The 12,318-nt window shown below is 41.0% G+C and overlaps 1 protein-coding gene across 2 annotated transcripts in view; it reads left to right on the top strand.

Moving 5' to 3' along the window:
• STX8 (syntaxin 8) overlaps window positions 1-12,318 on the top strand; it is a 235,922-nt gene that overhangs the window by 48,595 nt on the left and 175,009 nt on the right. For both annotated transcript variants that reach the window (XM_037495210.2, XM_037495211.2), the window contains exons 5-6: window positions 5,097-5,221; window positions 10,679-10,771. In XM_037495210.2, the coding sequence (XP_037351107.1) occupies window positions 5,097-5,221; window positions 10,679-10,771 (218 nt within the window). The remainder of the gene's footprint in view (window positions 1-5,096; window positions 5,222-10,678; window positions 10,772-12,318) is intronic.

The following is a 12,318-nucleotide window of genomic DNA, read 5'->3' as shown; positions in this document are numbered from 1 at the left end:
ATAAGGTCAACTGTGGCAGAGGGGGTCATGGAGAGGTGCAGGGTGGAAGCTGAAAAGAGATTCTGGCAGGAAGGAGGCAAGGGATGAGAAGAGTTTTAGTGAAGGGATGAGGCACAAGTTGGATCCCAGTGGGTTGAAGAGTGAATGGGGACGGTCAGGTAGTCGAGCTGGTGAGCATGGTTCTTTCTTCAAGGAGGTTACCTGTGATGGGAAAGAGCGTCATTGCTGGAGGCTTTGTAGGAAGGGGAGCAGCTCTTGGAAAGTTGAAATTACAAGTCTCCTTGTGGCTACCTACCTTGGATTGATTCTACTAGATCCAACCCCCACATTTCACCCCCTCTCCACTCTTACCCCATGCCTGTTGATGGCACGAGTTCCCTGCCCTGGAGGCCCTTTCTTGCTCTCCCTCACATATCTAAACCTTACCTGTCTGTGTCTCCTTACCCTTATGAAACTTTCCCTGAGATGGTAGAAAGGGGGGAGTATTGAACCTCAGGCTCTGCTACTAAGTATGTGGCTGCAAGAATTTATATTTATATGTGTGTATATTATGTATATATAATAATTGATAACTGCTATAAAGAAAAATAAGACAGGGTAAGGAACAGAGGGTTGAGGAGATACAGGGAAGGGTACTATTTTATGTAGAACAGCAAGGGAAACTTTTTTAAAAGGATGACATGGGAGCAGAGTAGAATGAAGTAAGAGGCTATGACACATGACCATCTTGGGGAGGAGCGCCTTAGCCATAGGAGAGTGTGGTGAGTTGGGGGGAGATTTGAAGGTGGGGAAAGACTGCAGGTGCAAAGGCCCTGAGGTGGGAATGTGCTTCCTATAATCTAGAAATAGCAAGAAGGCTGGTGTGGCTTGAATACTGTGGTACAGATGTATTTTGTGCCAAGGGTGATGGGAAGACTCAGAGAAATTTTGAGTAGAGAAAGCAGGTTTATTTTTCCAATGATTGTTCTGGTAGCTTTATGGGAAATAGATTGTAGAGGGAAGGAGTGGAAACAGGAGACAGGATGAAGCACAGGGCAAAAGCCGTTGAGTTAGGGCCTCCCCGATGGCGCAGCGGTTGAGCGTTGGGTTGCGAAGCTGCCCGCGGCCTCTGCGGTGCCGGTTCGATCCCCGGCTGCTCCCCGGCCACCGGAGGAGGGTCCCACATGGCGCGCAGACCTCTCCTGCCGCCCGCTGCTCCCCTCAGCAGTGTACTTCGTTCCTTCTGCCTGCTCTGCTCCCCGCTCTGGCTCTGGTGAATTCTCTCGCCCTCCCGCACTTCTGACTGTACCCAGTGCATGTATAAACAAAACAAACAAACGAACAAAACAAAATAAATAAAACATGCCTCTATAAAAAAAAAAAAAAAAAAAAAAAAAAGCCGTTGAGTTAGAGAAGTGATCAGGTTTTAGATGTGTTTTGAAGGATTTGCTAATGAGCTAGATGCTGTGTAGTATGAAGGAGTCAAAGTTGATTCCAAGGTTTTTAGCCTGAGCCAATGTTGAGTGGTAGTCTTGAGCTGAAATTGGGAAAACTCAGAGGTGGGGGGAGAGGAGACTGGGTTTTGTGGGGCAAGTTTTTTCCCTCTGTTCTTACTTAGGCAATTTAGTACTTAATGAGATGATTTTTTAATTACAGCTATAAGAATTTTATAGATCATCTAATTAAGTGATTTCTAATGATAGCCACCTTTTACATGATTAGAAAAAATACCTGCCTCTTCCCACCAAGATGAATCTCCCTACCTTTGCTTCTCCACCCCACTATTGAGGGTGTCATATTCCTCAATGTTGGGCCAGAATAAAGGTTGAAAACCACTGCCCTATTTAGTTTGTTTTATGGGTGAAAAGCCAGGGCTGAAGCAGGTATTGCAATTGCCCAGGGGTACAAAGCTCATTTTAGTCAGTAATTCTATCAGGTGTGGTTAGTTTCTCTTTTCAGTTGGATTGTAAACTCCTTGAAAGCAAGAATTATGTCTTAAATTCTTTCATATTTTCCTTTTTTGACTTAGGAGAGTATGGAGTAAGATGAGCCATCACTCCAGATATTAAGTCAAACTTAAAACCCAATGAGAAGAAATCAAGTCTTGTGCACACAAGTGATGCCAGCTGTCTGACCTGCTCTTAGCAGCCACGGCATGTGCATTGCTGGATTTCCCAGTGGGTTTGAGGCTTTGGCAAAATATAGACCCCCAAAAGGGTGGGAGGTGGGGGGAGTGGAGAGAGGGAGAGAGAGAGAGAGAGAGAGAGAGAGAGAGAGAGAGAGAGAGAGAGATCCCTTAGTCTTGAAGAATTGAACCAAAATTATGGAATCTGATAACCCAGAAGGAATAGTTTTTTCCTTTGGCAAACTGTACTGTAGTTTGCAATTGCTTTTATGTTGAACTGTGTGAGAGGCAAGACCAAAATAACTTCCAGTGCTTAGGGCTGCTACTGGTCTGGGTTCAGACCCGGAAAGTCTTTCTTGTATGTCTGGTGGTGGATGTGCATTTTATATTAATACGAGATTCTGTCCGTGTGGTACTTTTATTCTCTAATAGGTGTTTAAATACATCTGTAGGTATTTAATTCTAATTAAAATTAATTAAAGGCTGTACTTCTAATCTGCTGTTTTTAGAGATTGCTAGAGCAATTTTCTTTCATTTTTTCCCCTTTAATAATTAGAAAATATATGCTCCCGGGGTGGCAAGAGCTACCAGGGGCATTCCCGCCGTAACTTTAGAGAAACAATATTTACTGTCAACTCAGGTGCAATATGCTGACTTGAATGACTGCTTAGAGGCGGTGACAGATGCACTGTCAAGCTTGTGTTATGTGCCTCTGACCCTGTGTGCTGCTTTCGAGCAATTGCTTTTGCTGTGGACCATACCCGACACCCCCCAGCTCCTATTTTGATCAAGAGCTCGCACTTGCAAGATGTTATGAGTTAGAGGGTGTGATTGCAAATTTCCTTCCTTACTTCCTCCCTCCCACCCCCATCTTCAAAGCTAGGTGAAATGGAGTGATTTTTTTCTAGGGAATAAATCCAAAATCTTGACATTTTAGATACTTGGGGCCAACCAAATAAAGTAAGGCTTTAAAGAAACACATCTGCCTTTTTGATAGTGTGCAGAAGTAAGTTGTTCTTTTGTTTAGAGTGTTAGTACTGCTGAATAGAGAGATCAGCCCCATGCTGGAAATCTTAGTGTAAGGAATCAAAATCTGTCTTTCAGTTTTGTTTCTTGTTTCTATAGGTTTAGTAGTGCTAAACTAAAAATGGAATTAATAGAAATAAAATGACTATATTCATTTATTAAAAAAATACTCAGTGTTCCTATGTGTATGGCATGATAATTTAAAATGATAACAGAAACATAATAGAATGAGTATCTTTCAAACACTGCATTAAGCACAATACACGTTATGCATTGTTCTCTTGCCCCTACCCCTTGTCGCTGGACCACCCTGACTACCCATAACAAAAGATTTTGTGCTTTATAAGGGCAGAAATTTGGGTCTGTTTTTTCTGTAGTCTGTTGTTTCCTCATCCCCACTGATCATACAAGCCTATCACATGTAAGGACTAAGTAAATGTTTTTGAATAAACAAGTTATTTAATCTCCAGCAGCCCTCTGAGGCAGATATTACTGTCCAAATCTTATTGGTAGGTAATGGGGCACGGTTCAAACTTAACGTGGACATCTCTTCACTCCGTTGGGTGGCAGTGTGTAGTACAGTTAAGGGAGTTTTCAGTTCTTGCCTTCTCTCTAGGACAGGAGGCTTACCCACAAGAAAGGTTAAACAGTAGGCTAGCAGTTATTTCTTGACAATACAAGAGTTGTGGAAAGGCCTAGAGAAATGACAAGTAATGGAGATGCCAGTAAATGTGTAGATGGCCTGGAGCACACACATCTCATACCTAGCATATATACCTAAATGCATGTAAACTATTATTGGTACTATGGCTACTAGTATATCACCTTTGTTGTCATCGTCATTTTCTTGAATCCTGTGAACTTTCATCTGAAGTGGGTAATTTCATATGTGGATTGAAGTGGTCAGAGATGGTTTCTTGAACAGCATGGTCCTTGCAATTTGGACAAATGGGTAAGTGGGGACAGAAGAGGAGACACTCAAGATGAAAAAATACTTACGAATACGGGACCCGAGACCAAAAATGTGTTTTTCCTATTCCTTGGGCTATGATATATCTGACACAGAAGACCCATGTTGATTACTAGAGGCAGTAAAGATTAAGATTGGTAATTTAGGACCTTCCTGGTAGCACCAGGGGTTAAGACGCAGCCTATGAAGCTGTCTGCAGCCACTGCAGCACGAGTTCGGTCCCCTGCCAGGGAGCTACCCACATGGTACAGCACACCTCTCCTGACTTGCCTGCTGCTCCCCTCAGCAGTGTATTTCAGTCAGTCTGCTGTTCTGTTCCCCACTCTGTCTCTGATGAGTCCTCTCGCCCCCCACACCTCTGGCCTGTATCCCAGTTCTTGTATGAATAAATAAATAAATCTTTAAAAAAAAGATTGGTAATTTAGAATTTTTTATGTTAGGATGCTGCATTATATTTATAAAATTGAATTTTAAACCCTGTATGTGTAGTAAGAAATTATATATGTATACAAATGTAATATGTATATGTGTATATATATATAAAAGAAATGGTTATTTTTAAATGCTTTAATCTGCAGTCACGTCATTGTATCTTCTTAGGAAATAATATTTGTGCTTTGGTGTCACATAGTCTGTGAGACAGACTTTATCCTAATAAAAAGGCTGCTTTCATTTGGCCTTGTGTTTATGAAATTTAAGACCGTCATTTGTGATTCTTGACGTAAATGTATCTTGGAGGATTAGTAAGAGTGTGATGTGCTGCCACAGTCCCTTAAACAGCCTGTAACTCTCTGGGGGAGCAGCCTGTGCCTGATCCATTCTCATATCTCTTCCAGCACTGAACTCAGTTGCTGGCATGAGCTAAAGATGCAGTAAATTGTGGTCAGATTGAATGCATTCAAAGCATGCAAGGCTGGCCACCTCTGGACTCGTGGGAGTAATTTGCAGCAGAGCTATATTTTTTGAGTTATGTAACACATTCAATCTTGTTTTTAGGTCCAGCCTGATGACTGGAGGAGCTAAGCGAGCAGTACCCAACCCTTGGCTCTTCGAGGAGCCAGAAGAGACCAGAGGCTTGGGTTTTGATGAAATTCGACAACAGCAGCAGAGAATTATCCAAGGTACTGAATACCCAAGGCGTGTGTCTCAGAAACCTTGTCAAGAGTCTCACTGTGTCCTTGAATGTTCCTTATACCCAATGAAAATTGGAGGGAGAAACTGTTGGTCTTTAAAAACTCTTGACAATTTTGTACCTTGGGATGCCTGACTTGTAGACAAATGCTATCACCCATGAGGGTAGCTTCTGGAAGCTGTGGTTCTGTTCTAGGGAAAGAGCACACACAGGTCTGCATCTAATAAACCCAGCTAAATATGAGGCAGGGGTTACTTTTCTCTAAATGCAAAATTCCACCTTTTTCTTACATAAAATAAATAGATTTGGCTATTGCCTTTAAGTTTATCTTAAACCTACCAGTTATTTTTTTAACTTCTATTTTTTAAATTTCAGAAACAATACGTGATTGTTATGCCAAGTACAAACAATATAGGGATATGTAAAATGAAAAGGTCTTTACATTGCTTCTCCAATCTCAAACAGTGAAAGGTTAATACATAATTCTGCAGGTTGGGCCTCCCTGTTGGCCTAGGGGTTAAGTCTCAGTGCTATCACCACAACGGCCTGAGTTTGATTCCCAGCCAGGGAGGTGACCCACATAGCACAGCAGACCTCTCCTGTCTCGGCTGCAGCTCCCCTCACAGTGTATTTCAATAGCTCTGCCTGTTCTGCTCCCCACTCTGTCTCTGGTGAATCCTCTCACACACACACCATCTCTGGCCTATATCCCAGTTTTTCTATGCAAAAAAAATTCCACAGGCTTTTTTCTAACTCATGTACATACATATAGTTAATGGATCTATTTGTAATTCCATGACTTTTTATTTTTTCACTTAATCTGTGTCATGGAAGTTTTTTTTTTTCCCTTTTTTAGATTTATTTATTTATTTATACAAACACTGGGTACAGTCAGAAGCACAGGAGGGTGAGAGAATTCACCAGAGTCAGAGCAGGGAGCAGAGCAGGCAGAAGGACCGAAGTACACTGCTGAGAGGCCGCAGGAGAGGTCTGCGTGCCATGTGGGACCCTCCTCCAGTGGCCGGGGAGCAGCCGGGGATCGAACTGCCGCTGCAGAGGCTGCGGGCAACTTCGAAACCCAGCACTCAACCGCTGCACCACCGGGGAGGCCCTGTCATGGAAGTTTTTTCATATCAAAATTAAGATATCTTGGACCTCCCCAGTGGCACAGCGGTTGAGCACTGAGTTGCAAAGCTGCCTGCAGCCTCTGCAGCACCGGTTCGATCCCCGGCCACCAGGCGAGGGTCCTGCATGTGCGCAGACCTCTTCTGCCACCCACTGCTCCCCTCAGCTGTGTACTTCTTCATTCTGCCTGTTACACTCTCCGCTCTGGCTCTGGTGAATTCTCTCACCCTCCCGTGCCTCTGACTGTACCCAGTGCTTGTATAAATAAAATAAATAAATCTTTAAAAAAAAATTAAGATGTTATTCTTTCTAATTCTCCTTTTTAGAAAAGTTTATTGAGGCATAGTTGATATTATCACAAATAACACATACTTGAAGTATGACTCAGTAGGTTTTGACATATATACCTGTAAAACCTTCACTACAATCAAAATAATGAATATAATCAGTACTCCCAGTTTTCTTCATGTCTCCTTCTAACTTTTTTTTTTTTTAAAGATTTATTTATTTTTATTTATACAAGCACTGGGTGTAGTCAGAAGCACGGGAGGGTGAGAGAACTTACCAGAGCCAGAGCGGGGAGCAGAGCAGGCAGAAGGACCGAACTACACTGCTGAGGGGAGCAGCGGGCGGCAGGAGTGGTCTGCGGACCATGTGGGACCCTCCTCTGGAGGCCAGGGAGGGGCGGCAGGAGAGGTCTGCGGGCCATGTGGGACCCTCCTCCAGAGACCAGGGATCGAACCGGCGCTGCAGAGGCTGTGGGCAGCTTCGCAACCCAGTGCTCAACCGCTGCGCCACCGGGGAGACCCTTCCTTCTAACTCTTACTCCTGTCCCTCTCCCTACCCCGCACAACTGCTGACCTTTGTTCTGCCACCACCAACTAGCCCTCCCACAATTATATGATATCTAGTTAGAAGATAATTTTTCTGAATGTTAAAGATAGGAAGTATCTCAACATCTTACTATTCACAAGGAATTTTAAAAATAAGTGTGTTCATTTTCTCTTGCTACTGTAATCACTTAACCACAAGTGTAGTGACTTAAAGTTTGAATTTATTGTCTGACTGTAGATCACAAGTTTCACATGGGTCTCACTGGGCTAAGATCAAGGGAGGGCTTGTTTCCTTTCTGGAGGCTCTAGGGGAGAAATCATTCCCCTGCCCTTTCCAGCTTCTACAAGCTATCCACATCCCTTGGTCCCCGTCTTCAAAATTTTCAAGGCTAGTTTCATGTCTCACCCTGCTTCATATTTCTGTCTGACTGTAACTGAGAAAGGTTCTCTGTTTTTAAGGACTCATATGATTACAGAGGGCATCATCCAGACATGTGGGATCGTATCTATTTCATTTTTTTTTCCTATCTCAAATTTTTTAACCTTAATCACATCTGCAAAATACCTTTTGCCATGTGAGATCACAAATTCACAAGTTCCAGAAATTTATCTAAGGACGTTTTTTAGGAGGGGCATTCTGCATAGCACAATGATCATCCTGAAACCATTATAAAATTGGAGAATGATTAATAGGGTACAGTACGTTGCAAATGATCTGTGATGGTATGTAGTAGTTATGCATGATTTTGCCTGACTGCTTGGTTCTTGATTGTTTATATTTCTGCGAGTAGCAGCATTTTGCTTTTCTCATTGTCTCCAAAGTTGGCCATAGAATTTCCACTTAGACATGATGCTTTAGGACTTTGAGAAGCTCAGATCATCATTATATTTTTATTATGTGTGCTGCATTTGGTTATCTGGACTTTTCTGTGTGTTTGGATTATGGAGCAAAAATTTATTATGACAGCAAGGAGGTGCTAAGTTCTACTAAGAAAGATTTGAGTGAAGCAGAGTTTTTAGCTCTTTTTGTTTTTCTTCAGAGAAATAACCTGTAGGGAGTTAAGTGAGACAATGAGTCAAGGTTGAAAGAAAAGAGTATATTGGAAGTATTAATCTAAGTCTTTACTAGATAAAGCAACATAGACCTTAGTGGCTCTTTTCCTAATTGAAAACTTTAGAGGAACCTCCTTTTCTCTTTTGAAATTGTTTTACCTTTTAATTCACTTTGACACCTGACCCTCAGTCCTGTACATAGATTATTCTTGGGATGCATTTGGAATTTTACAATAACGTCGGTCACCCTAGAGCAGCACTAGGTTGATGATAGATTTGCCTTGGAGACCATCCAAAAGGTTGTTACTAAAAACCAAAAGTACCTCATTATAAGTGATTTCACTATAAAATGGTCCTTTGGAATGATCCCTAGAGACAATAGGTTGTTTGTATAGTTTTCAAAGTACATAGTGTCAAAAAATGTCACTAAGGGGTCCTTACCTCATACCATTAGTTTAAATAAATTCCAGATGAATTAAAGAATTAGGTGTAATGGCTTAATTCCATTAAAAGACTAAGAAAAATATATAAGTAAATCTTAATGTGATCTGTGGTAAGAAGACCTTTGTGATTCTGAGGATGTGCCTTTATGTGGAAAAGTCTTTTACAAAAACACCATCAACAAATGAAGCTGCAACTGGCATTATACCTTCATCTGGTATGTTGCGTTTGGGTAGAAAGATTCAGGTTCATGGTGTTCTTCCCAATGCACCTCAAAGCTAAGGAAAAAAATTCTTACAAAGATCACTGAGACTGTGTAGTTAAAAAAAAATTTTTTTAAAGAAAATATCTCAATTAACTTGAGTTTTCTCTTTAAATTTTTAAAATCTACAAATGTAATATATCTTCATTTTAAAAACAAAAATACTATTTCACTATATTCTTTTGTATCCTGCTTTTTAACTTACTATATCATGAACTTTCAGTAGCAAAATATACATGTAAAATATCATTTTTCATGGCTGCAGTATTACTATGTGGGTGTATTATATATTTTTAAACAAAACACTGTGGGTATTTACAAAATTTCAAATTTTTCACTACTCTAAATATATCTCGGTCCAGTCAGGAGGAGAAAAAAATTTAAATAGGGAAAAGTTTAGTATACAGAATTATTAGCTATTAGGAGGATTAGCAGGATTACCTAGCAAACAGTAAAGAGAACAAAATAGTGGGTGTGATTTAATCACTTACTGTAAGGCAGAGATAGAATGGCCAAGGAAGCATCCTGAGCAGATCTTGTTTAAAGGGGTTCATTGGATTTCAGAGAAGTCACAGTGGTGCTGAGCTAGTGGAACTTTCTGAAAATCTGCCCTCTGGAGTACCAGGAAATACTGTTCATGGGGAAGTATTAACTGGAGACATTCTGTTATAAAACCACCCATGGAGAAGGTGTGGGGAGAAGTTGCTGGATTCTGGTTGTGCTATGCTATACACTGAAGGAAGTGGACATGGATGATACAAGCCCTGCAGGAGCCTATCGAGAGAACAGGCAGGAAGCAGGAAGCAAAATCCCTTTCCTTCTGTAATGTCTCCGCAGTCTCCTCCACTAACAGAGCTCACAAAGGAAAATGTACTTAAAGGATTCAAATCCCTTTTCATAGAGCAGTCAAAAGAGGGGAAATTTGGATATGAGAAGCAATACTTTGATAACCAGTAGGGAAACAGTGTTTCAAGTTGGCCTTGTATATACATCATGGCTACTGTCTGAACATTTTCTTACATGCATTCCTAGAGGTAGAATTGATAGATTAAAAGGACAGGCACAATTTGCGCAGTCCTCCCATTACATAGTGCTTAGGAGCTTCTAGTTCTTTACACTATGGTTAACCCTGGTAATTAGCATTCTTTTTAATGCTTACAATCTGATTTTTTTTTTTCTTGGAAGAACTAGGTTGTCGGCCAGATGTGTGTGGGTGAGAGGATTCACCAGAGACAGAGTGGGGAGCAGAACAGGAGACTTGACTGAAATACACTGTTAAGGGGAGCAGCGGGCTAGACAGGAGAGGTCTGCTGTGCCAAAAAATCATTTCTTATTTGTGTTGCAAAAAACATAGTAGTGATGTCAAAGGTTTTATTTTTTCATTCTTAATTCTTTTGTGAAGTTCTTATCTACATTCTTTGTCCATTTAAAATTTGGAATATTAAGTATTTTAATTGATTTGCATACACTATATATTATCAAAGTTTAAATGTTCAGTCAAATCTTGCATTATTTTGTTTTTAATATTTAAAAATTTTAATTCATCTGAAGTTTAGTTTAAGGTATTAATATTTAACTTTTTCTTATTTTCCAATAATGTTAGCTATTCTTTCTTTTTTTCCTAATTGATTTAAAATGTTGTCTTTATCATATATTGAATTGAGTTACATGCCTGGACACTATAAATTATTTTCCTTTGACTTTTAGTTAATTGTTTTACTTTTTTTTTCAGAACAGGATGCGGGCCTCGATGCCCTTTCATCTATCATAAGTCGCCAAAAACAAATGGGGCAGGAAATTGGAAATGAACTGGATGAACAAAATGGTAAGAACACATCTGAGGTTGACCAGATTTGCCACTCAGGATAAACACTAAAACCTTGAATACTTGTTAAGTGATTTTAATATTACAAGACATGTAAAGTGGTTCAACATCAATCGATTATTATAGTTTAATGCAGTTGAGGGAAAAGTGTAGCAGAGTTAGACTGTAGTCATTAAACACAGCCACGCACCCATACGGTATTTCCATCAGTGACAGGCTGTGTGCACTGTGGTGGTCCTTTGTGTAGTCTAGGTGTGTAAGAGGCTCTACCATCTTGGTGTGTGTAATTATCACATTTGCACAGCAATGAGATCATCTGGCACATTTCTCAGAAGGTATCCCCGTTAAGATATGCATGACTGTGCCAGGTAAAGAAGTTTGATTATAAATTCCAGTTCCCTGTAGCTAGTTTTAAAAGTACTTTGTTCTGTGATCCACTTATCCCAAGAGCGTTCCTTTGCTTGGTAATGTGAAGCTTCTGAGCACAGTGTACAGTGATGTGTACAGTGATGTGAAGCACAGCAAGATTGTGGGGACTCCACGTTGCCTCCACACCCAGTGGAGCTGGCTCCTTTTCCATCATAAGTACCAGGTTCCAGGGTAAAAAATGCTTGAAGATCTTTGTTCAGGGTTTGATGTGATAGATCTGGTTGAAGAAAGTTTAACCACAAGCAGGACGCCTTAGGATCTTATCCTAATGGCCCTGGTGCTTGAAGTGTGATGTGAGGAGATGGAGCCTGCATGAGAGTGGCAGCAGTGGGGATGGAGAAGAGAGAATGGATGTGAGGGACTGCCAGGGCTTTTCCATGGCAGACACAGTCAGGGGAATTGGGTAGGTCACAGTTTTGTGAGTGGAGACCATCTGTCCAGTTTGGACATGTCCAATTAGAGATGCCAGTGAGGAATCCAAGTGGAGTGTCAAGCAGACAGTTGGAGATACGGTACCAGAGCATAGTGAGTAAAGGGAAGAGATGTGCGGAGCTTCAGCATAGAGGTGACGTGTGAAAGCACAGGAATCGTTGAGCTTCAGTGAAGCGAGCACTCATTTAAAGCCCCCTGCTGTGTGCTAAGCACTTTCCATTATGTCATTCCATTTAATCAGCATGCACCGGGGAGACAGTGTTATCTCTGTTTGTGAGAGATGAAGCTCAGCGTGTCAGAGGGACCTCCTAATTTCACATCAATTCTAAGTGATGTGAACTCAAGTCTTTGGATTCTAATGGCATTGCTTTGTCTGCTATGCCTGCTTCCTCTGTAAGGAAGACAAAGTAGGGAGGGAAAAGTAAAAAGGAGATGCTTCTACAGCTTTAGCATTTAGTTATAATACCATAAGAGAATGGCTTTCAAGAAAAAGCATCATGTGGGAGTGAGCCCGTGCTTGATCTGGAGGGAGGGGTGCACCTGTCTCCTTGATCTCTACAAAAAATGAGTTGATGTTGCTCAGATAAATAAATTCCATTTATCATTCCTCTAGTATAGATTACTTAAGCAAATGGGAAAACCTTCCATCTTTATCATCCTAATAGTGGTTTTTCAATAGTTTGAGC

The sequence above is a fragment of the Talpa occidentalis genome, unplaced genomic scaffold (assembly GCF_014898055.3).
Source record: "Talpa occidentalis isolate TD23 unplaced genomic scaffold, MPIMG_talOcc4v2.1 talOcc4.7, whole genome shotgun sequence".
Taxonomy (NCBI): domain Eukaryota; kingdom Metazoa; phylum Chordata; class Mammalia; order Eulipotyphla; family Talpidae; genus Talpa; species Talpa occidentalis.
Note: the sequence above shows the minus strand (reverse complement) of the source record. Positions and strands in the feature narration are given on the sequence as shown.